We start from the raw sequence: 23,934 nt of genomic DNA on the forward strand, positions 1-23,934 counted from the left end.
AAGCTGCTGGCAAGCGTGGCGCTATCCATACTAAGGTATGGAGGACCAATCTGGTCAAAAGCGCTTAGAACGAACAGAAACCTAAAGCGGTTGGAAAGCACGTACAGGATAATGTGCTTAAGAGTAGCAAGTGCATACCGGACGGTATCTAAAGAGGTCGTGTGCATCATAGCCGGGATGACGCCCATCGGGCTCATCATCTAGGAAGATGTTCAATGCTTCAACCAAAGGGGTACCAGAGGAGTCCGCGACACGTGTAAAGAGGAGACGCTCAGAAGCTGGCAGCAGGAATGGGATAACTCCACTAAGGGTAGATGGACCCATCGACTAATACCAAATGTGTCAGATTGGTATGGTAGAAGTCATGGGGAAGTGAACTTCCACCGTTTCATTGTTGTGAGAGGTCGCATGCTCACTACATGCGGAGGGGACACGTCCCCCGACAATATTATAGAGAGAATGTGTGCGGATGCCGAGTGCTGGAATGCAGTAACTACGGCTGTCACTCACATTATGTTAGAATTGCAGCGTCTATGGCGCGCCGACCAAGAGTTGGCTGCAGAGGATTAGCCCTGCCGAGGCTGGTCCCTTGTAACATTGTTTAAGTCGGCTAGGAGAAGCAGTTTGCCTAGGCTACTTCTGCTACACGTGTTGTGCTATATGCACTGGTCCCTTCCCGAAGAAATACCGTAAGGTGGTTCCGGGGAGATGAGGGTCTGAGTCCAAGGGTCATGTCGATGCACTGTTCACCACTTGAGCAATTCTAAATGAATTGCTCATGCACAGTACATAGGCTGGTTTTAGCGGGTCGTCGTTGGTGCGTCATCCCCGCATTCCCTGAGTTATCTTCTCAGGGGATCTGTTTGCAGATTTCCCCCTTGTAAAAAAAAAAAAAAAATAAAAAAAAAAAAAATTTTATTAACAAAATGTAAATAAAATCTTAAATTTGTTTTACCAAAAAATAGTGTTAATAACACAGAACACCTAGATATAAGAAATGAATGTAATGTTTGGAATGATACTAATAAAGGAACTAAAAAAACAAAATCTACATGAGACAACCGGAAGGATACTCCATGGGAGGGCCAAACACAGTGTGCGGAGCATATACGGGCTCAATCAAACCGCATGTGTGTGGAATCATTGGCGGATCCCTTCCCTGTATGTACTAGCGAAGGAAAGGAAACATTTACACGTACGTTCTACTCTATCATGTTAGTAGTTTGCCGGACAGAGGAAGAATTCAAGGCTATTCACCGTCGGGAAATACGAAGGCGCATCATCAGCGGAAGTTGTGCCTACTATGGGCTCCAGAAGAAACTACGGTCAAGAAAGATTCACCCCCGCACCAAATGTATGATGTACAAAACGCTCATAAGACCGGTAGTCCTCTATGGGCATGAGGCGTGGACTACGCTCGAGGAGGACTTGCAAGCTCTTGGGGTTTTCGAACGCCGAGTGTTAGGAACGATCTTTGGCGGCTTGCAGGAGAACGGCGTGTGGCGGCGAAGGATGAACCACGAGCTCGCTCAACTCTACGGCGAACCCAGTATCGTGAAGGTAGCTTAAGCTGGAAGGATACGCTGGGCAGGGCATGTTGCAAGAATGCCGGACAATAACCCTGTAAAGATGGTGATCGCTACGAATCCGGTCGGAACAAGAAGGCGTGGGGCGCAGCGAGCTAGGTGGATTGACCAGGTGCACCAGGACCTGGAGAGCATGGGTCACAGTCGAGGATGGAGAGAAGCGGCCATGAACCGAATGAATTGGCGAATTATTGTTGGCGAGGCTTTATCAAGATAATTGATGTAAAGCCAAATAAGTAAGTAAGTAAGCACCAGATGAACATTTCAACAGGAAATGTTAAACATTTCCTAGGAATCAAAATCGAAAGGAATGGTATCAGATTCCAGTTCCATCAAGGACTGTACATCCTAAAGCTCCCGTAATGGGTCGATCTGGAAAATGCCAAGCCTTCGAAAGTACCGTTAGATCCTAGTAGATTCACCTGAAGGAGGAAGAGAAGGAACTACGTTTGCCGAAAAATATTCAATATCTGAGTCTCATCGGCGATCTGCTGTATGTAGCAGTTCATACTCGGCCTGACATAGCAGTGAGCGTTTTCATTCTGGCTTGAAAATCAAGCTGCCAGACATAACTGGACTGGCTTGAAGCCAAGATTGTGCTGAGGTACTTGAAATTGGCCAGTGACCACAAACTGCTTCTAGGGTCCACAGCTGACGGGCTGGAGATGCATGCAGATGCCGATTGCGTTGGTAACCATCGCGATAGGAAGTTCAATTTCGATTTCCTAATACGACAGGGAGGTGGCGTCGTCAGTTAGGTATCAAGGAAACAAACCTTTTTGGCGCTATAATTATTTGAGGCGGAACTTGTTGCCTTAACCAAGCCTGCTCAGCTGGCTGAAGAAGTTGATTATCGAATGGGTGTCAACGTTTCTTCGCCAGTTACCACAAACGAAGACAGTCTGGTCGAAAACGGCAGGATAGAGAAAAGATCGAAGCATATTGCCTCAAAATGCTTCTATGATCGTAATCTTCAACAGCAACAGCAAATCATTCTGAAGTTTTGTCCTACCGAATCCATGTTAGCTTACATACTGACGAAACCGCTGCAGCATCTACGATTGAAGACATTAAGAGATAAGTTAGAAGTATTGAACGATATTGTCGTGGAGGAGTGTCGTAGTAATGCGACACTCGTAGTAGACTGTACTGTCTAAATTTATTAAAAGGTGAGATTTTACCGACATTGAATACGAGAATGATACGATAAATGTGATACATAATTTTGCAATTAGAATCTCGAATGTAAGTTTTGTAACATGGCTCAGTTATGCGCCCGCCGCCAGTAAGGGACCCTTACGAAGTGGTAAAACGAAGCGTTCTCCACAAAGCATATCGTTATTATGTACGAACGAAAAATGGCAGCCATACTACGCCATACACTTAAAGGATGCTGAGATCATACACGCAAACAAATTTTGTTGTATAATCTACCGAATCCATGGTAGAATTAAGAACTGCACCAACGATTTTCAACCGACTACAAAAATCTGTTAAGTTTACTATAATCTGGTGAAAATCACTGAGCAGTGTAGTAAATTTTACTATGTCCATAGTAGCATACACTACAAAGCATTGTATTTCAATCCGTGACACCCACCGTACAACACAGTGTGGTCAAAAGAATGATGCTAAACTTCTCAAATCAAGAATGTTTCTAGTCAAAAATACTACAACTCTGGTTAAATCAACAGAAGAAATTTTCTTGTGTAGTGATGTTGACTATAACTATAACTACAACTATAACTATAACATATATGTTTTGGTAGAGTTAACAGATTAATGTAGTCGGTTGAAAATCGTTGGTGCAGTTCTTAATTTTACCATGGATTCAGTAGATTCTACAATAAAATTCATTTCAGTGTAGTTTCTGCACCAACGATCTCAGTATCCTTCAAATGTTTGGCGTAGTATGGCAGAGTAGATAAAATTGATCACAAGGCCTAGAACAAGCTATTCTAGAACAAGGATAGATGTTTTTCTGGCGTTACGCTCAAACTGGACAGAGTATACTTCCCAGTTTGGTGTTCGATGAGCACTTGAACAGTTATTAACTTTAAGCTTTTTTGCCATTTTGCTTGTTGCTTTTGTTAATCGTGTGACTCAAGACACTCTAAGCCAGCCCTGCCCAACCTTTTTGAACCGCGGGCCAAATAGCAGAAAAAAAATGTTTGGCGGGCCACATTTTTGGATGTTCAAATATTTGCATGAAGTCTGACAAAAGTCAGTAAACGAAGTTCATGAAATCTGACATAAATCAGCGAATGAAGCTAATTTGTTTTGGAGAATTCGAAAAACAGTTTATAGCAGTGTAAAAGGTCCAAATAGCATTCAAACGTAAAATGTGAAACCCACAGGGGCAAACTTGGTCGGAAAAGCAAAACGCAATCGTTGTGCGTCAAACCGTTTCCGTGCAGAGCTTTGTCGAGCAGGAAGTGTGAGGAAAAAGAAGCGCCTCGTTCATTCTCGATACGTCCGTCGGCGAATAAACACGGTTTTATTATCAAAAGCGAAGTTAGCGTGCGCGATCCGAAAAATTGCCACAACTTATTCAGAAGTGGGATCAGCCCTAGTCCGAAAAGTTTTCGCGTTCCGGCTGACCTGAAAAGTGCGACAAATCGTGTTTGCGAGTATCGAGTTGTTGGGTACGAAAAACCCGGATTCAAGCGTCGAAACGAATCCATCGAAAACCGCGTGGGAAGTTAGTGCCGACCAGTGAAAACGGGAGGCATAATACCAGCCCCGTCCGAAGACAGCGATTTTGGACCTTCCAGCGAGCAAGCGGAAATGCCGCGGCGAAAGGTTGGCCGAAAGTCTCTTGGACTGGAGGAGGACGAGGACGAGAGCAGGGAGGAAGAAGAGACAGCGAAGAAGCAGATTGCGGAAGATGAAACAAATGACGGCAACGTGCTGCTGCCATCTCGTGCTGCCGTAGGTTTCGAGCGATGTTTTCATCCGGAGGAGCTGAAGCAGCTAATTCCATTATTCAAGGAGGGCGGCGGAGTCTCGGATTGGCTCCAAACAATCGACCACTATCGTGGTATGTATTCGTGGTCATCTAAAACGACATTGTTGTACGCATCGTGCCGACTTTCGGGTGCGGCGTACCAGTGGTATCTCGGCGAGCGGCCATCGATTCTGGCGTGGGACGATTTCAAGGCGAAGATTTGTGTTGCTTTCCCGGATTACGAAGACGAGGCCGATGTGCACCGACGAATGGCGAAGTGCGTGAAGGATGGAAAGGAGTCGTACGACAACTATGTGTTCAGGATGAATGCCATCGGACAAAACGGAAAGTTGAGTAACTCAGCCATCATCAAATACATCATCAGCGGTCTGTCATTTGATCCGCTGTATGGGAGCATCGCTACACGGAAGTACGCAACCATCTACGAGCTGCTCGAACACATTCGTTACTGCGAGTCGAACCAGGAGATGTGCAAGCGGCGGAGTTATACAACGAAGGTAAACTTTGCCAAGGCTGTTACAGTGACGGGAGGTAGCAAGAAGCAACACGAAGATTCCCGTTCAAGCAACGACGGCGATGGACATCCGAAACGGAACTCGAAGGATGAATGTTTCAACTGCCACGGTTCCGGACATATATCGATAAATTGTCCGCAGCCCCAGCGGCGGCCCCGGTGCTCGGTGTGCTACAAAGTGGGTCATGGTGAGGAGACGTGTTACAAGCGACGAGGTGAACCGAATGCAAGATCTAGCGGCGAAGTAGCTGTACCGAAGCCGTCGGTGAGTACCAGCAACCAGGTGTACCTAATTGCGACCGGGAGCAGTGGCGACAGCGGTGGCGTTGGAAAGTTTTTGGAGGTTGATTGTCAGTCGTTGGTCCCAGTGGAGCTTGATATTGGAGACCAGCTGCAGACGATCGAAGCGCTTGCGGATTCCGGATGCCCGGTGAGTCTTATCAAAACTAGTTGTTTCCCAGACAAGCAAACGTATTGCAAAGATAATAATGAGGCTCTAGTAGGGGCGAACGATTCGCAAATTGAAATAGTAGGGTCATACTCGACGAGAGCGAAGATTCGATCAGATGTTTTTGTAGCTAATCTAACTGTGGTCGCTAACAATACGATGAAAATGGGCATGATCTTGGGTCGAAAGTTTTTCGAAGAGAACGATATTCGTGGTTTGATATTTGAGCGCGATCGAAGTGTTAAAGCAAGCTTCGATATTGAAGTGATGCAAGATGTTTTTGACGGCGAAGACGAATCGTTGTTCGTGAACGCAAACTGCACTCTTGATGTGGGTGACTCAGATGAAACCAGATCGTTAAGCGGTACAGTGTGTGAACTTTTCGAAACTGAGTACTTGTCTCGCGAGAAGCCGATCGAACCGTTAGTGAAACACTGTGTTGAGATAAAGCTCAAGGATAACCGTTATTTTAATTCAACTCCTCAACGATTAAGCGAGTATGAGCGAAAGGAACAAAACAAAATCATAGAGGATTTACTAGCAAAGGGTATTATTCGTGAGAGTGAATCGCCTTACACCAGTCGGGTAGTGTTAACGCGAAAGAAGAATGGAGAGTATCGTCTCTGCGTCAACTATAAACCGTTGAACAAACTTGTCGAACGTAACCATTTTCCGCTCCCAATAATTGAAGATCAGATTAGTAAGCTTCAAGGTCGAAAGTATTTTACCTCGCTTAATATGAAAAACGGCTTCTATCATGTCGATATCGAGGAGGACTCGAGAAAATACACGTCGTTCATAACGGAAAGCGGTCAATATGAGTTCAACAAACTACCGTTCGGTTACGCGAACTCGCCTGCCATATTTTCGCGGTACGTTTCCAAAGTTTTGGACCCGTTCATAAAAAGTGATGAAGTAGTAGTTTTTATCGATGATATTATGGCAAGCTCGGAGACTATTGAAGAGCATTTAGATTTACTGAAGAGGCTTTTCCGTGTGTTATCCGATAATCACATTCAGTTGAACATTAAGAAGTGCTCTTTTTTGAAGTTGAACGTTGTATTTCTTGGTTACGAGGTAACTTTCAATCAAATCCGGCCGTGTAATATGCATATCGAAAACGTCGAGAAGTATCCGATACCGACAAGCGAAAAAGCATTGCAAAGATTTCTCGGTTTAATGAGCTACTTTCGAAAGTTCATCTATCGGTATAATCAGATCGCGAATCCGCTGTATGAACTGGTGAACAGTCACGATAAGAACTTTAAGTTCGAGTCGCGACATTACGAAGCGTTTGAGAAGTTGAAAGACGCTCTAATTTCAAAACCCGTTTTGAGCATCTACTCGCCGGCGTTGGAAACACAGCTGCATACTGACGCGTCAGCTAGCGGTTTTGGTGGAATACTAATGCAGCGACAATTGGTCGATAATGAATTCCATCCGGTAATGTTCTATTCGCGTAAAACGACTGCGGCAGAGTCGGTTTTACACTCGTTTGAACTCGAAACATTGGCCATCGTGTACAGCGTTAAACGGTTCCGCGTTTATCTTTTCGGCATTCCGTTCAAGATCGTAACGGACTGCAATTCGTTAAAGGCGACATTGGCGAAGAAAGATGTTAACCTGAAAATTGCGCGATGGGCTTTGTATTTAGATCAATTCGATTTTGAAATTGAACATCGCGCCGGTACGAAGATGCAGCAAGTGGATGCATTATCTCGAATGCACTGCTACGCTATCGATCGCGAAAAGGATTCCATATTTCTCGATTACTTTTTCAAATCGACGTAAGTAACTTCCATACGGTTTTGAGAAAATTAATCCAGAAGAATCACAACCTGTCTTCCAAAACTGTTTTAAAATGAATCACCTTTTTAACATTTTTTCGACGTGTACATTGCTTAAATTTTGCATACAATGAGCTCGCGTTCAAAAACTATGGAGTTCCTATTATTTCACACAATAATTTTATGACAAAATGATAAGCCGTTTTATTCAGTTACTTGCGACGTTTTTCTACCAGTGTAAAATCGACCAAAGTAGTGTTTTGTTTTGATTCGTGGTTAAGTCACTTTGCCTCTCCATACAGCGGGGCGGCGAAAGTAGTGGTTGGGTTGCGAAAGTTGAAAATCTTACTTTCGTCATTTTGTAAATCCGAAAATTAAACGTTCTAAATGTGAAAAATTGAGTTGGTTCAGAGGGAAACGTGTGGAATTTCGTCTGCGAAACACGTAGGATCGATAAGGTAAGTTTGTATACTTTTTTGACTTGAGTCTATATGAATAAGTTTTCGAGATTTGATAATGCGCTTTATGTTAACCAGATACGGGACTCAAACATCGTCAGAATAAAAGCTGATTTAGAAAATCGTGAAAGCAAGTTCTATGAAGTCAGGGATAATCTGTTGTTCCGGAAATACAAAGACCGTCTTCTATTGTATGTTCCTGTTAGTATGGAGCAGTCGGTGATGTTCAAATATCACAATGGTTTAGGGCATTTCGGTATCGACAAAGTAAGTGAACTGATAAAGCGGTCGTATTGGTTTCCGCAAATGCAGTCAAAACTCAAGGACCATATTTCTAAATGTATTACATGTATCGCGTTCAATCCGAAGCTGAAGAAGTTGGATGGACCACTGCTTATCGTCGACAAGATAAGCATTCCATTCCATACGATTCACGCAGATCATCTCGGACCGTTAACATTGACCAAAGGAAAGAACGTACATATTCTCGCGATCGTAGATGCATTCACGAAGTTTTTGAAGCTTTATGCGACAAAGACAACGAACTCTCGCGAAGTAATGAAGCATCTTAAATCGTTTCACATTGCATATTCGGTACCCGAGGTTTTAGTAACCGACAGGGGAGCAGCGTTTACTTCTAAGCAATTCGCGTCGTTTGTGAAGGATCATGGTATACGTCAACAGCTCGTAGCAACCGCGTGCCCGCAGGCGAATGGGCAAATTGAGCGATACAACCGAACACTGATCCCGTTGTTGAGTAAGTTAGTCGAAGAACGTTCACAAGATTGGGACACGGTATTGGTTGAGGCGGAATATTTGCTAAACAATACGTTTAACCGATCGATTGGTGATGTACCCTCACGATTGTTGTTTGGTGTAGTTTAAAAACGAAATGTTCCGGAAGATCTTACGGCTCACGTTGATATGTTGAACGAGAAATTTGACCGGGATTTGCCTGCAATCAGAAATGCAGCATCGCGAAATATCCGTAAATTGCAAGAGTACAACAAAGACCAGTACGATATGCGGAGTAAAGCGGACACTCTGTATCGTGAAGGTGATCTCGTTTCTGTTCGGACCGTTAAGCAAGTAGGAGAGAGAAGTAAGTTGAACCCCAAATTTAAAGAGCCCTACGTAGTCAAGAAGGTATTGGATCGTAATCGGTACGTAATCTCGGACATTGAAGGTTATCAGGTTTCGAATCGTAAATTCGAAGGTATTTTCGATCCGAGTAACATGCGATTGTATCAGAAGAACCCAGAGGAGGAAATCTCTAAATTTTCAGATTCCGAAGAAGAGTACGAAGGCGTTGAGTATCTAGATCAGTCGGAGATAGGAAGTTATGTACATGAGGAGTATCTAGATGAAGAAAAAGCGACCTAAAATGTAAACAACACGAAAATGTAAACATTAGAAATAAGAGAGAAAAATGTAATTATTTTTGAACGAGAATGAGCGCAAACGATAGACAATCTGTCGAGGGCAACAGAAAGGTCAGGATGGACGAGCTATAGCAGTGTAAAAGGTCCAAATAGCATTCAAACGTAAAATGTGAAACCCACAGGGGCAAACTTGGTCGGAAAAGCAAAACGCAATCGTTGTGCGTCAAACCGTTTCCGTGCAGAGCTTTGTCGAGCAGGAAGTGTGAGGAAAAAGAAGCGCCACGTTCATTCTCGATACGTCCGTCGGCGAATAAACACGGTTTTATTATCAAAAGCGAAGTTAGCGTGCGCGATCCGAAAAATTGCCACAAGTTAATGCTTCCTGCTAGATATTGTAAAAGTGCCTTTCAAAATTATGAAATAATCTTTACCAGCATATTTTAAAGAATCTTCTCCAGAAATTTAAAACCCTGTGAGAATAATGCCCAGGATTTTATGATAATCATACTCCAAATTCTGCCAGAACCCGAATTAATATTATCAGAATGACCCAGAACGTTTTAAAACCCTGAACAAACTTTTACGAAAATCTTAGTTGGAATTTTCAGAATTTTACAAGAATCGTGTTTAGGATTTCTTCAGAATCTCGCCCAATATGTATTCCGGAATCGTTTCTTGAAAACTTTGTGAATGCTTACCACTATTTCAAAAGAAACCTGCTCAAAACTCTATTACTTTTACGCTTAAGATTCTGTCAAAATCATACATAGTGTTATATGGTAGCCTTTCTCAGGATTTTAGAATATTATGTTAAGAATCACGCCCAGGTGTTTTTAAAATTTACTCCCAATGTTCTGTGAAAATTTAAGCCTTAGATATAGTGAAATTATGTTTGAAAATTTAGCCTTTTGGCAATCAGTTATGTTCAGGCTTCATTCATCGAATGTTGTAATCCCAATAATATTTTCTCATAATGATCTTCAAATCGTTATCTCAAGTCAGATTCATACGTAGAACAATTTTAAATTTAATAAAAACTGCAATCGACAGTGCTAACATCTAACTGCAAATTGCCCAGATTCTAAAATTGAAAACTTAAATAATTCATAAAAACTTAAATTTAAAAAGTTTCAAAAAATAAACAATATAAACAATTACCGAGCTAACTAAACAGGTTGTGCTACTTTTCCCCGAATATCGTTTCCCCGAACGCCAGTTCCCCGAATATCCCGTTTCCCCGAATAACCCACTTCCCCGAAAAGTTTTTGGAACTCATAATTGTCATATTATTATACAATTTAGGGTGGTGAACGTACTGGTCATCTGATATGCAGCCTTCTTTATTTGATTAGCAGTTCTTACGAGTTTTACCGTCCTCAGCATTTAAGGCAACATGTGTATTGTGTATAGTCAAGGATGACCAAATACCTCCTTCTTTTGATTGCTTATCGTTCTTTCTAATTCACCATCCTGCCACTGAAAACTATTATTGAGCCAATTTGAACAGTTCCTTTTTTCGGGGAAACGGGTCATTCGAGGAAACGGGTCATTCGGGGAACCGACATTCGGGGAAAAGTAGTACAATCAACTAAACAAAATTGTAAATTAAAACGGTTTGTCTATGTAAGTTCTAACTTCGGATTGGTAAAAAAGTAAAGTGTAGAACTAGCCCTCGTGCGTTAAAATACACTCAAATAAAGGTTTAAAAAAAAAAAAAAAAAAAAAGGTAAAAAAGTCAACGGGCCAAATATAAGAAGAATCTTTGAACCCTCCGCAGGCCGCACAAAACGAGGTCGCGGTCCGGACGTGGCCCGCGGGTCGTACGTTGGGCAGGCCTGCTCTAAGCCCTTGAAAAATACGTAAATACAATACAATTATACCCTGTCCTTTGGTTCAGAAAGGGGTGTCATACATTGAAACATCAAGGTTCTCGCTCTTTCGGATTCATTTTTTGTTGTTTATCATTAGTTTCAGGCCTTCGGGTGTAAAGTGTCACTAATAAATGAAAAAAAAAAAATAGTTTCAGGGATTGTTAACGTGGGAATCCAAAGAGCGAATTTTGTATGACTTCAATGTAGGCAAGTACTGTAATAAAGCATGTAAAATTCCTTCTCTCTTTATCGTTGTTTTCATATCTAACCCGCTTTTCCTTCGAGGAATAATTCACCGGAGAGGAAAGGCATCTCTTATCATGGCAGCGTAATGGCCAAGATAACGTCGATTTGATGCCGCATCTCTCCATCCTCGGTTCTGCCCCACGCTTGCCAAATCGATACGCACTTGATCTGCCCACCTAGCTCGCTGCACTCCACGCCTTTGATAAGTATAAAATTTCAGTGATCATTCTTATTAATAATTGAAAGGTAAATCAAATTAACTTATTATTTTACTAATAACAAATTTGTTCCACAGAGCGATTTACAAAACCCCTCCTTTCACATATCCTTAGGCAAAACACTTCACTACCGTTATGTGTATGACTGATTCATGTTCTTTTGACCTTGCATCATTCATACGTGTAGGGGAAGTCTAGTGTCGAAGCAAAACTTAAAGAAATGATGACTTAATGACTTAAATGATGACTTAATGACAAAACTTAAAGTAAATGATGTGATTTCAAAAGCTGCAATTGAGAAGAAAGTAGTTCACATACTTTACACTTTTATTATTTTGTAAAACGAATTATTCAAAACACAATATCAAAGTTATTACTCTATCATAATGCTAGTTTCTGGCATTTGGTAGGAAGTCTGACCTCGACGTGAACTGTTGGTGTGTGTTCTCTCATGATCTCTCCTCAACCGCTTGGTGATGAATGTCTTCTCGCAGTATTCGCATTTGTATGGCTTAACACCTGGAATAATAATAATAATAATAATAATGTTATTCTAAAAAAACAATGAAAAGGCGAGAAAACCCCAACTAACCCGTGTGGGACATTTCGTGTCTCAGCCGGTTGGTACTGTCGGCGAATGCCTGCTCGCAATACCGACAAGGGAATGGCCGCTCGCCGGAATGAACCCGCTTGTGGTACATCAGTTTCGCTTTCACCCGGAAGGCTTTCTTGCAGATGTCACACTCGAAGGGCAGTTTGCCCTCGTGCTTCAACATGTGCGCCTGCAGACTGTGCCGCTGCATATACGACTGGCCACAAATGTTGCACATGAACTCCCGGGTAGCCGAGTGACGTTTGATGTGCGCTTTCAGCTGATCGCTGTGGATGTACGCTTTGGGGCATTGGTCACATTTGAACTTCTTTTCCACGACAAAGTGGTCTATTTCGTGGCGCTTGCATTCGCCGACCATAGCAAACTTGAGGCCACAAATTGAACAGACGTGTCGCTTGGGCATGTAGATTCGCTGCTGATGCTGTTTTAGGCCTTTCTCGTCCATGAACCGACGGTAGCAAACCTTGCACTGGACGGGTCGTCGGTTGTCGGGGTTTAGCTCAGCTTGCACTTTGTTCGCCACGTGTTCAAGTTCAGAATGTGCCAGAAGGTCTTCATCCGTATCGAACACTTGATTGCAGCCTTGGGCGCAGCAAATTTTGCCCATGTCCAGAGCATCAGCCGGAAGAGGAGCGATGTAGATTGCAGACTTAGAATCCACAGGAGGGTGTTTATGGGCATGCTGTTGGCGCTTTTGTGGAGATGCAAACCTTGCATGGCAAAGCTGACAGTCGAAGACTCGAGTTATTGAGGCAGCTTTCTTGGAATGTGCATGCAAAGCCACTTTCGAGGAGTATCTTCTGAAGCAGAGTTTGCAGACGTGCTTTTTGTCGGGATTGGAGGTTCTTCTGCCTTTATGTACCTCCTTGCCATGTTCTATGAGCTCCTCTTCATCATCGAACATTTTAAAACAGGTACAGCATAAACGTTGACTTCCGACTTCGACTACTTCGAAAATCTTCTCTTCGATCTCGTCCATTTCAATACCTTCTGATTTGGCAGCTTTTGTATAACGTTTCTTTCGTTTCGGCTTAGTTTCTTCGTCCGAGTCACTGCTGGGCAAATCGTTCGCATCAACGAAGCTCAACTCAGTTTTAAGGCTCTTTCGATCCCTAGTTTCCTCCGGATCGTAATCTTCATCCGAGTCGCTTTCATGCTCAACCCCAAAGTCACTCTCATGACCTTCGTAATACCTTGGCGGAGATTCTGACCCGGCCGTTTCCTCTTGATCTTCGACTTCGTACACATCATAGTCGTCTTCGATTTCCACTTTGGTTATGATCGTTTTCGGTTGGTCCAGAACAGAAATTTCTAGCTTATACAGCTGTTCGTCTTCTTCCTGTTTCACTTCGGCCTTAAATACATCCCTCAACGTGTGATCCGATTGCCGGGCTTTGTTCATGAAGCTTGCGACAAATTTCACTTCCTCCGTGCACTCGGAGCAGATCAATTCGGGCAGGCCGTCGTCTTCCTCAACCTAAAAATAATTAAACGTTAATATATCTCAAATGCAGAACTGGAAGCGAATGAATGTCTTTAAAATACGAACATTAGAGACGTCTTGTCACAGAAAAGAGACCAACCAGGAATTCATAAAATAAAAAGACCTGAACCAAGTGGTAAGAGTTAGAATTTATTCAAGAATTTCTTTTTAGAAATCAACATGAACAGTAACATCAAGAATTTAAACAATCATTTCTGCGAAAATGCCTCCAGGGTTTTCAAAAGATTACCTTCATTAAGGATCCAAGTTTCTTGAAGATGTCGACCAATAGTTTCTCTAAGGATACTTTAATATATTCATCCTAAAATTCAGGAATTCCTCTGCAGATTCTTTGAGAAATTTCACAAAGAAGCTTTCAAAGAATAATCGTCTAGGACCAGGATTCCACTCAGAGATTTTTATGGAATCTTTCACAATTTTTTAAAGAAGTTCTTGAAATAGCGGAAGTTTCTAGAAAATCTTGAAGTAAGAAAGCCCGGCCAGAGCCGTAGCATGATCTTATGGCGCCCTTGGCGAACCGTCATTTGAGCGCCCCTTATTTAAAGTTTTTTTTTTGCAAATTAACGTATAATTCTGAAAATTTTGAAGGATTCATAAAATTCTAGGGCGTTTTCTGTAAAAAAAATATCCATAGAAATTCTCAAAAAGTGTCGTGATAAAGCTCCAGTCATACTTAAAGCTTACATAAGTAAGACTTGTGCAAGAAGGCATAGTTTATAGCATGTTTATACACGTTAATGCAAGTTTATATGACCAGTGACGAATGTTAAGAAACTACTGGATTTACTACCCAGAACCTTGGACATACGCATATTAATGAAAAGATTATTGTAGACATTGTTGATTCATTTTTTTCTCCATATGTTTTTATCACATTTGTCCAATATTTCAAAAGAAATGTTCAGTAAATCTCTTCAATGCTATTTTTATTAGTCATATTTCATGGACTCGAAAACGAGGGAATATGTTCAACGAATTTCTTGATAAATTTGTCGAATATTGTTGGCTTGAATCATACAAAAATCATTTAAATAAATTTTTGTCAATGTAGCGCAATGATTTTTTTAAATAGTTTAAAGTTTAAATAACTAATTTGATTTGAGGTTTCATTTTTAAGGCCAAAAGATGATTTCTAAGGAAATCTTATCAAGATAACCTTCAGAAATTTCATAAAATGCATTTATACCGACTAATAAGATGCTTCCAAGATATTTTGTTAAAATGGTTCCAGAAATAGTTTCAATCTACCATGTTTATCAATAGGGGAAAGTGGGGCAGTTTGGCCACCTTAAGGAAAAGTCGATAAAAGTGTTGAAAATATTATTAATTTTCCAAATGTTTGTATGTATGTTTCCACCAATTTATAGATGAATACACTAGATCCGATTTCCTTTGTCCTATAAAATTAGCGAATGAATGATTGATTTTTCAAAATATGTCATTTTTATACTCGAACTTTTACTGATGGGGTGAAATGATCACCCCATTTTTGATTGATTATAATCTAAAAATTCAATTATTTTGTTACTACACTTGAAAATTATTAGTATTTATGAACACTCCGTGCAATGATGAAGTTTAAAAAGGCCATTCGGGGCAATATGGGCAGTTTTTTCGAACATCATTTATTTCTTTTTCTTTGAGTTTTGAACACTGACTTATAACATGCCTATTAGTTCATTTTCTCATCAGCTTTGGGGTTGCATATTATTTCGGATGAAATTTCAAGAATTTATGCAGTTTGCAAGGGGTGTCCATTCCACCCCATTGGCCAAACTGCCCCGACTACCCCTAGAGCTAATAAATTATATAGGAAGAATGAAGCGTCATTCAGTCTCCATAGTTTTGTAATCGCTATTTGTTTATGGCTTCAAAAACACCTTCACTAAACATGTATCTCTAAAAATTTTCCCAGGTGCGACATAATTTTGGCGCCCCCTGAAGCCTGGCGCCCTTGGCGGGTGCCAACCTTGCCAACCGCACGCTACGGCACTGGGCCCGGCAACTTTGGAAGAGCTCCATTGAACACTAAACTGAGAAGCAAACTCTGTCACAGTGGGGACGTTAAGTTTAAAAGAAGATATTCACGGTGTGCCAGATACCGTTATTAACAGAAAAAAATGTCCATGAATTCGGCACCTACCATTCGAAAGATATAGTATTCAAGCATCTTCTCCGTGAATTTGAAAATATTCTAACGAGGGTATCGAAAGTTATAGTGATTTGAAGGTTTCATGCTATGTTACATGGGATATTCACATGCTTATAAACATTCCTCAATGGTGCATCATTATTAACTTGTAAACAAGCCAAGTAACCATCAGCTTTGCATTAAGCATTCAAAACAGGTGATATCCAAGCATCTTCCCTGTAACTTTGAAATCATTATGTCGAGAAAATCAAAAGCTATAGTGATTAGTAAATGTACCATTATTTCTATGAAGTCTAAATTAGAGTTTTTTTTTGGCTTTTTTATATTAATGCACAGAATTTACAAATAAAAATGTCTATATGACTGACACTCGGCATTCAAAAGATGTATTATTCAAATATCTTCGCAGTTAGTTTGAGAATACTTTATCTAGAGACAACATAACTAAAGTATTTTGAAGTTTTGGACCTAAAATAAAGTGAATTTTGAGTATTAAATTACCACGTTCTATGTTTCTACCACTACTAATTGCAACAAATTCTTATCAATATGTTGATAAATGTGATTTAATAGTGTGATTGATCGCCTACTGTTGCTTCACCGTTATTACAAGAGCAACTATACATGCACAAGAAACCAACGGATGCTACTTAGGATTAGTCACAGCACTCTTAGTGTGTAAGTAATGGAATTCTCATTCCTTGTACTAAGCAATACCGCGTCCTGCTTCGTCCGAATACAGGTCAATTGGGGTTTTGGAATAAATATTTACGTGATACTATCTTTGAGGGAGCCGTTGGAATTCTCTGCACTTCCTCGAGAAACCAATGGGAGTTTGGAAAATTGGAACAGATACGTCTTGGTAAACAAAACGCTCTATTACCTACAATAGTCCTAGGGATCATCACATCATTTTCACTGATTATACTCTGTTATACCTCTCTCAAAACATAATGAAGTCATCAATATAATGAATAAAATAAAATAAAAAGTAATCCTTTTATATGCACAAAACATGACTGAAGAATCAATATGACGATACTATTGATGACGAACCATTCAAAGATTTCGAATGATGCAAATCATGCAGCATCAATTCAAAAAGTAATCTATCTGTATCTAAAGGAAAAGTCGACACTTATAGCATCTAATAATTGTAGGAACTAAACAAAATATAAGGCTTGTTGCATTTACATATTTAGCAAAACATGAAACAAGGTTAATTTCTACAATAGACTCCTACTAACTAATAATTGAACAAAAACATATATAAACTTCGGGGATACTTCGCTGTCATGATTAAAATGTGAACCATCATATTTAACTTATTTAAAACACTAGCATAAAACGATCTCACCAGTTGATAATCCAACCTCGACTGAGCAACATGGTGCCACTTTTAAATTGTTCAGGTTCACCAATATGCTTATTTGCGCCATAACGAAACACTGCCCCGCAAAACGCGCGGAAATAAAACAAAATTTACAAAAACGAACCATTTGCTTGTGATTTAACGAAACACTGCATTTCTCCAATGTAAGATATAAGTTGAATGCAATTCTGTTAAGTTAATTTGTGTCGCAATTATTAAATGCGTGTTGCTAACACTATTTTAGACAATTGAAAAAAAAAATCCTAATTACTCCAAAACTTCAAAGTACTCTATTTATGTTGTATTTTATGAAATATTCTCAAACTAACTGCGAAGATAATTGACTACTGTATCTTTTAAATGCCGAGGGTCAGTTCTATGGACATTGTTATTTGTAAATTATGTACACTTTCAAAACAAAGGCATATAAATCGGCTCTCATCTAAACATTACCGAAATAATCATAAAAATACAAATCACTGTAACTTCAGATTTTCTCGACGTAATGATTTCTAATTTGCAGAGAAGGTGCTTGGATATCACATGTTTCGAATGCTTAATGTAAAGCTGGTGATAACTTGGCTGGTTTACAAGTTAATAATAATGCACCGTTGGGGTATATTTAAGACTATGTGAATTTCCATACCAAAAGAGGTCAAAACTTTCAAATCTTGATAACTTTCGATTCCCTCGTTAGAATATTTTCAAATTCACGGAGAAGATGCGTGAATACTATATCTTTCGAATGGTAGGTGCCAAATTCTTGGACATTTTTTTCTGTTAATAACGGTCTCTGGCACACCGTGTATTACAATGATTTCATGCTGGAATATATTGAGAAATTCCTGTAAGATTTTGTAAAAGATTTACTAATAATCCCTGGAGGATTTTTGTGGGGCAATTCTTGGAAGAAACTGTGGATGACTTCTTGAAGGAACCTCCATATAAAAAGGACCGGAATAAACGAATTCTTGCATGGTGTGCTGAAAAATACCTAAACGAGTTTCTCCAAATACTCTAGAATAAACCTTTGTATATTATCTTTGAAGAACCCGTCGTAAAATCAATAGAAAATGCATATAAAAATCTTAGGATAATAGCTGGAAATGTTTTTAGAGTAATCCTTGTGAAAATTACAGGAGGTAAGACCGTTGGAGGGCTTCAACATTTCCTGGATAAATTCCTCTAAGAATCCCTTGAGAAAACGCTTTCAGATCCTAAAATCCTGAAGCTTTTCCTCGAGGCATTTGAATATCAATTAGGAATAAGAAGTGTGTAACTTTGCAACTATGAGTATCAAAATGAAAACGTGAAGCCTTAAAATTTATTTTATTAAAGCAAAATAAAGAAAAACGAATTCTGAGCATATGAACTAATAGCGAAACATTTTTTACCCGGGATCAGCTGTGTTTACATTTTTCCCTTACCTGAACGGCGGTGCTTTCCGTGATGACGCTCGCAATGATGGTTCCTCCTTCGATGGCGGAAAAAATCGAAAACATTTCGGGCCGATTATCCAAACACACGCGGCACACCGTTTCCGAACTCGACTGCTCCTCCATTGTGGCCATCCTTCGGTAGATGTTTCCCGATTAATTTGATGGAACGACTTGCGAATAATTCAGCTAAATTGGGAAAATGTTCGGCGAAAACATTTGCCTTCCGCCTTCTCGATAAATGCACTTTTTTGACAGATGGACTGAGTTTCTTCGATGCTTGGGGTTGGGAGTGAGTAACTGAGTGAAGTGAGTGATTTCACACACGGAAAATTTTTATCGCTCTCACTAGCGTTGGGCGATTTCGAATCGTTGTTTTCATTCCGATAAATCGACTTATTTCTAGAAAGATTCGCGAATCAGGCGAAACTGACAAAATGTACACAATTTAAGAAAATATAGCGTTGAAATTGTAGCTTGATTGTCTATTCACTGCACTTGAACTTTCCCCCTATCAATAATTTAACTATTCGAAAAACGCAAATTTGTATATAACTTCACCTCATGCAAAACCACACACTTTATTGATTACGCCTGTGTTTTTGTTTATCAAAGTGATGGGCGCATCTGAAATCGAAATCAAAACACGGCGAGAGTAAACGGCGACACTGCAAACAAAAAATAAACAAGGCGTACATGGCGGGCTTAATTGAAACCAGAATGTAAACACGGCGCAAATGTAATAGGCGACACTGAAAATAATATCGATTGCAGGCTCATAACATTGGGCGATACTGGCATTCTCGAGTACGTTTTAGGCGAAACCTTTAAAGATTTTTTGAGTACGAAATAGCTAGGGGATATTGTAGGAGATGTGTGTGGTATTGATGAGGATTTTAAAACTAGGTTAATGAAATATGTTTTAAAGTGAAAAGGTTTAAGTTTGAGTATATTTTCTCCAATTGGGATTTAAAATTGCACATGAGAATTTCATTGATTATTTTCTCATTGTTATTGATTTGTCAGATAGGCCCTAATCGCGAATTCCCCTAGATTTCATTCAAGGAGATTCAAAATCGAATGAATCGATTTCTTTATTCGATTTTTCGTATTGATTCAACATGGGGCCCATTCACAAATTTCATAACGCTTTAGGGAGTGGGTGGGTGTCCTAACGATGTTACGGCTCAATTGTAGAATATCAATACAAAAAGCGTCACGTGGGGGTGGGTGGGTGTCCAAAATGGCCAATATAAGCGTTATGAAATATATGAACCAGCCCATGATGAAATTGATGAGTAAAGGGTCAAACACATGCAACGGCATTACGGCAAAAACGACAAAACGGCAACACCGATTTGATTGACACGTCATAGTTTTGATCAATGTCGACTAAATCAGATTCAACAAGGACTTGACAAGTGAAGTGTAGATCTAGAAGCACAGAGAAACAGACGTAACACTTAGAACAAATCACTATCAAAATCATAGTCGCTAAAACATGTACGCCCAATGCTAAAAACACTGTAGGTGGCCGATAAACCAACAGGTGGCGGAAGTGTATAAACGTCAAACACGAACAAAAACGACGCGAGCGCTGCGGGTGGTCGATTGACCACCTACCATATATTCGAATCGAACGTTGAAAAGTTGGTCGATGGACAGCAGTGGGAGTGTGACGTCTGTTTGTCTGTGCTAGAAGGGTTCATTCACAAATTTCATAACGCCAAAAAATGGGCATTTTTTGATACCCACCCACCCCCTTGTAACGCTTCTTGTATGAATGTTTTACAAATTTTGTATGAGTTGTAACATTTTGAGGACACCCACCCACCCCCTTCAGCGTTATGAAATTTGTGAACAGGCCCGAAGGGCTTGCCGTTTTGCCGTTGTACCGTGCTGCCGTTCACATTGTGTTTGGGGCTTAACTGTTTGTCAATAACTGGACAGAGCATAAGTGGAATAAGCTTAATTTTGAATCAGACAAGGAATATTTTATGTGTTCTGGTGTTATGTTCAGGGCAGGCAATCGTCACCGTCAAATAGAAAAAGTCGTCGACGAAACTAAAAAAAATCAGAGGGGTTGTGTACAAGACACGACCACATGACGTTAACTACGCCAAGTGATTTTCTGCATTTGAATTTTAGTCGATTGTCATAGTTGCAGCCTTCCTTTAGTTCAAACTCTAACATAATATCGTAACGGTCGCAACATTAGGGCCCATTCACCAATTTCATAACGCTGGAGGGGGTGAGTGGGTGTCCTAACGATGTTACGGTTCGTACAAAAACAGAAAAATATCAATACGAAAAGCGTCACAAGGGGGTGGGTGGGTGTTCAAAATGGCCTATTTTAGCGTTATGAAATTTATGAACAAACCCTTATAGATTTTCAATTGACACCTAGTATATTGCCGTAAGACGTAGTTAACGTCAAAAGAAGAATGAGCGAAATTGGTCTGCTTTTATAACCCACGCGTTTGAACGTATTTGGTTGCGTAAGAAAGGGGACGACATTTTCACAATTTTTGACAATTTGAGTAAAATGTTGTATTAATTCCCGATCGATTGATGGAAAAATATTGAAAATCTACCGGTAAACGGCTGAATTATTACCCAAGCAACCACAAGTACGGATAAAATGACATACTTAGGCTAAATCAGCTATTTGAAAGTCAATGAAGAACTTTCTAAGCAGCTAACTTTTTAAGTAATTAACCGAACTTTGGTTCACAATTGGTTCGCTTACGCCACTGAAAATACTGTTGTTAAGCTTGAAACACAGACAAACAGACGTAGCACTTAGAACAAATCTCGATCAGAATCATAGTCACGATGACATGTACGCCCAATGCTAAAATCGGTGTGTTTCGCCGATGGACCAACGGATGGCGGTAGTGTGTAAACGTCAAACGCGAACAAAAACGATGCGAGCGCTGTGGGTGGTGGATTGGCCACCTACCATATATTTGAATCGGCCGTTAAAAAGGTGGTCGATGGACATCGGTGAGAGTGTGACGTCTGTTTGTCTGTGCTTGAAAGTAAACTTCGATGAACTGCCAAAAAATATTTTTACTGAGTAACCAGCTTTTGTGGGTCATTGCTAATTGGTACGGGATTTTATGAACCGTAGGCACACAGAGAAACAGACGTAACACTTAGAACAAATCGTGATCAAAATCATAGTCGAGAAAACATGTACGCCCAATGCTAAAATCGTTGTGTTTGGCCGATGGACCAACAGATGGCGGTAGTGTGTAAACGTCAAACGCGAACAAAAACTATGCGAGCGCTGCGGTTGGTGGATTGACCAACTACAATATATTTGAATTGACCGTTAAAAAGGTGGTCGATGGACAATGATGAGAGTGTGACGTCTGTTTGTCTGTGGTAGGCATATATGTATTTTTTTTAAGTTATATTTTTGTGTTGATACTTACGTCGAGACTCGATCTCGAGTTCCTTGCGTTGAAATCGGAGTGCATACCACTGCTACATGTACGCGTAGCGAAATGACACATTCTTTTACTCGATATGCTGATTTCCCCAAGTAACACAGAAAACATCTTCCCAGTCAGCTCTCTGAAAATTATGTTATATTCAGGTGTTAAAGATAGAATCCAATACATCTTCTGATTTAATACCGTTTTGATGATGTTTTAGGGAAACATATCTATTAGGCAAGCGCAGAAATCATATATACGTTATATTTCTGTACGATTCTTGTATGTATAACTTAGCTAAAACACTAACCATGACCAAAATTCAGCTCATGTTACTTAATTATAAAGCTGTTTACGAAAACAAATTGTATACATCTCTGTTTTGATTGTTGTGATTATGATGTTATAATAATGCTTTTTTCTGTCAAACGAAAAACAAATTTAGCATCTTAGTTTCTCTTCGGCATCTAAGTTTCTCTTCGAAGATTGATGCGGAGATTTATATTGTGAAGTAAAACAAAATATGCGAAGAAACGTTATGCGAAATGGTAATCAATGCAAGCGGTAAGGGGAAAATGAATGAAAGTGAATGTTTTAATAAATAATGCACGAAATAAAAAAGTTGTCAGATATTGTGATTTTTTCCGATGATAAAATTTTTTTGTCTCAATGACGATGTTCACATTTACCATGAGTAAAATAGTATGTTTATTTTTTTTTATTTCTGTTGTTTTAAACACATATTTGATACTTATTTAAGACATTCCAATACCTGTTTTTTCTATGGCTACAATCAAAGCAAGGCCATGCAACAGCACCGCTCAGGAAAATGATGACATATGAATTAATTTAAATACTTGCGGTTTTAAGCACGGCAAGTCAAGAATAAGTTCGACCCAGTCACTGTTTAATGTTTCTAGTATCACATACTCAAAATATACAAAACAATTAAATTATCATCGATTCATAAACAAATAACCACTTCAAATCTTTTTGACCCGCACTGTGCGCTGATGGTCAATTTCACCACGTTTCTTGGTTATTCGATCTGACGAAAATTTGACACGACCGTTTAGATTTTACGAAAAAATAAGTAGCAACTGCACATGAATAAGCGGCGCGTGAATAATCAGTAAGTATAACTCTCCGTTTCACCAGAAATCTGAAACCGCACATAAAAAACATTTACACTTTATGCACGAAGCTCACCTAATATTTTCCAATTCTGAAAATGATAAAAAAAAATCCCAATCAAATTTTATGCACCAAGACATTCCTTTTTGATCACGGGACTTGCACTTGAATTCATTGACGAATCTTTTTCATGTTTGTTTATTTTTTCCAGCTGTCAAAACATTTCCAACAATACACAATGTGCGCTTGTATTTTTGCATGTCAGATTACATCTTGATAATTTGATTATAACTTAATGGTTATAATGATGTATGATATAACTTTGATATAACAAATTTGAATGCTATGAGAAGTTTGAAAAAGGTATTGTAAAACATCCAGTTGAACTAAAAAGATGTTTTAAAAGCCTTCCGTTCTTGCGCTTTTTCGGTCATAGAGGTGTATGATATTCAGTATTGTACATTCGAACCAATACAGCGATGATGTACGAAAGGTGTATTTTGTGCTCATTTATGACCAATTGTGTTACTTGGGTCATAGATCTAGGCTTTATCTCTTCCCTTTTGGAACTTATTCTGAACTTGAAGTACTATTAAGAGTTCACTTATAACCAAAACGGGTTGGTAAATGGCTGGGCATGGCGTACCATTGGTACCTCGCGTACCTGAAGGAATAAAATAGACCCCTTTGTGCGGTCCTTTGCCTCTTGCCCAGCAACTCCTATCCCTACCTCCTCGCGGTACTGGCCGGGGTACGAGTAACCTTAGGGAAGATCGGGTAACCAACCCCCGGTGGGAACTTT

General features: G+C 39.9%; 1 protein-coding gene across 1 annotated transcript; it reads right to left on the reverse strand.

Moving 5' to 3' along the window:
• Positions 1 to 11,787: 11,787 nt before the first annotated feature.
• Positions 11,788 to 18,826, reverse strand: LOC5569824 (zinc finger protein 25). The gene is made up of 3 exons (XM_001652994.2): positions 18,547 to 18,826; positions 12,071 to 13,568; positions 11,788 to 11,997 (listed from the first exon to the last, which is right to left on the reverse strand). The coding sequence occupies exons 1-3, from the start codon at positions 18,688 to 18,690 to the stop codon at positions 11,852 to 11,854; spliced, it is 1,788 nt and encodes a 595-aa protein (XP_001653044.1). The 5' UTR covers positions 18,691 to 18,826; the 3' UTR covers positions 11,788 to 11,851.
• Between the last annotated feature and the right edge of the window lie 5,108 nt (positions 18,827 to 23,934).

Source organism: Aedes aegypti, chromosome 2, assembly GCF_002204515.2.
Source record: "Aedes aegypti strain LVP_AGWG chromosome 2, AaegL5.0 Primary Assembly, whole genome shotgun sequence".
NCBI classification, from domain to species: domain Eukaryota; kingdom Metazoa; phylum Arthropoda; class Insecta; order Diptera; family Culicidae; genus Aedes; species Aedes aegypti.

What these genes read in the sequence shown, in the direction of transcription:
- LOC5569824 (XM_001652994.2), bottom strand. Translation starts at nt 18,690, where the DNA reads ATGGCCACAATGGAGGAGCAGTCGAGTTCGGAAACGGTGTGCCGCGTG. An exon ending in CGGAAAGCACCGCCGTTCAG is followed by an intron (nt 13,569 to 18,546) that starts GTAAGGGAAAAA and finishes AATTATTTTTAG; the next exon opens with GTTGAGGAAGACGACGGCCT. An exon ending in ACACGAAATGTCCCACACGG is followed by an intron (nt 11,998 to 12,070) that starts GTTAGTTGGGGT and finishes TTATTATTCCAG; the next exon opens with GTGTTAAGCCATACAAATGC.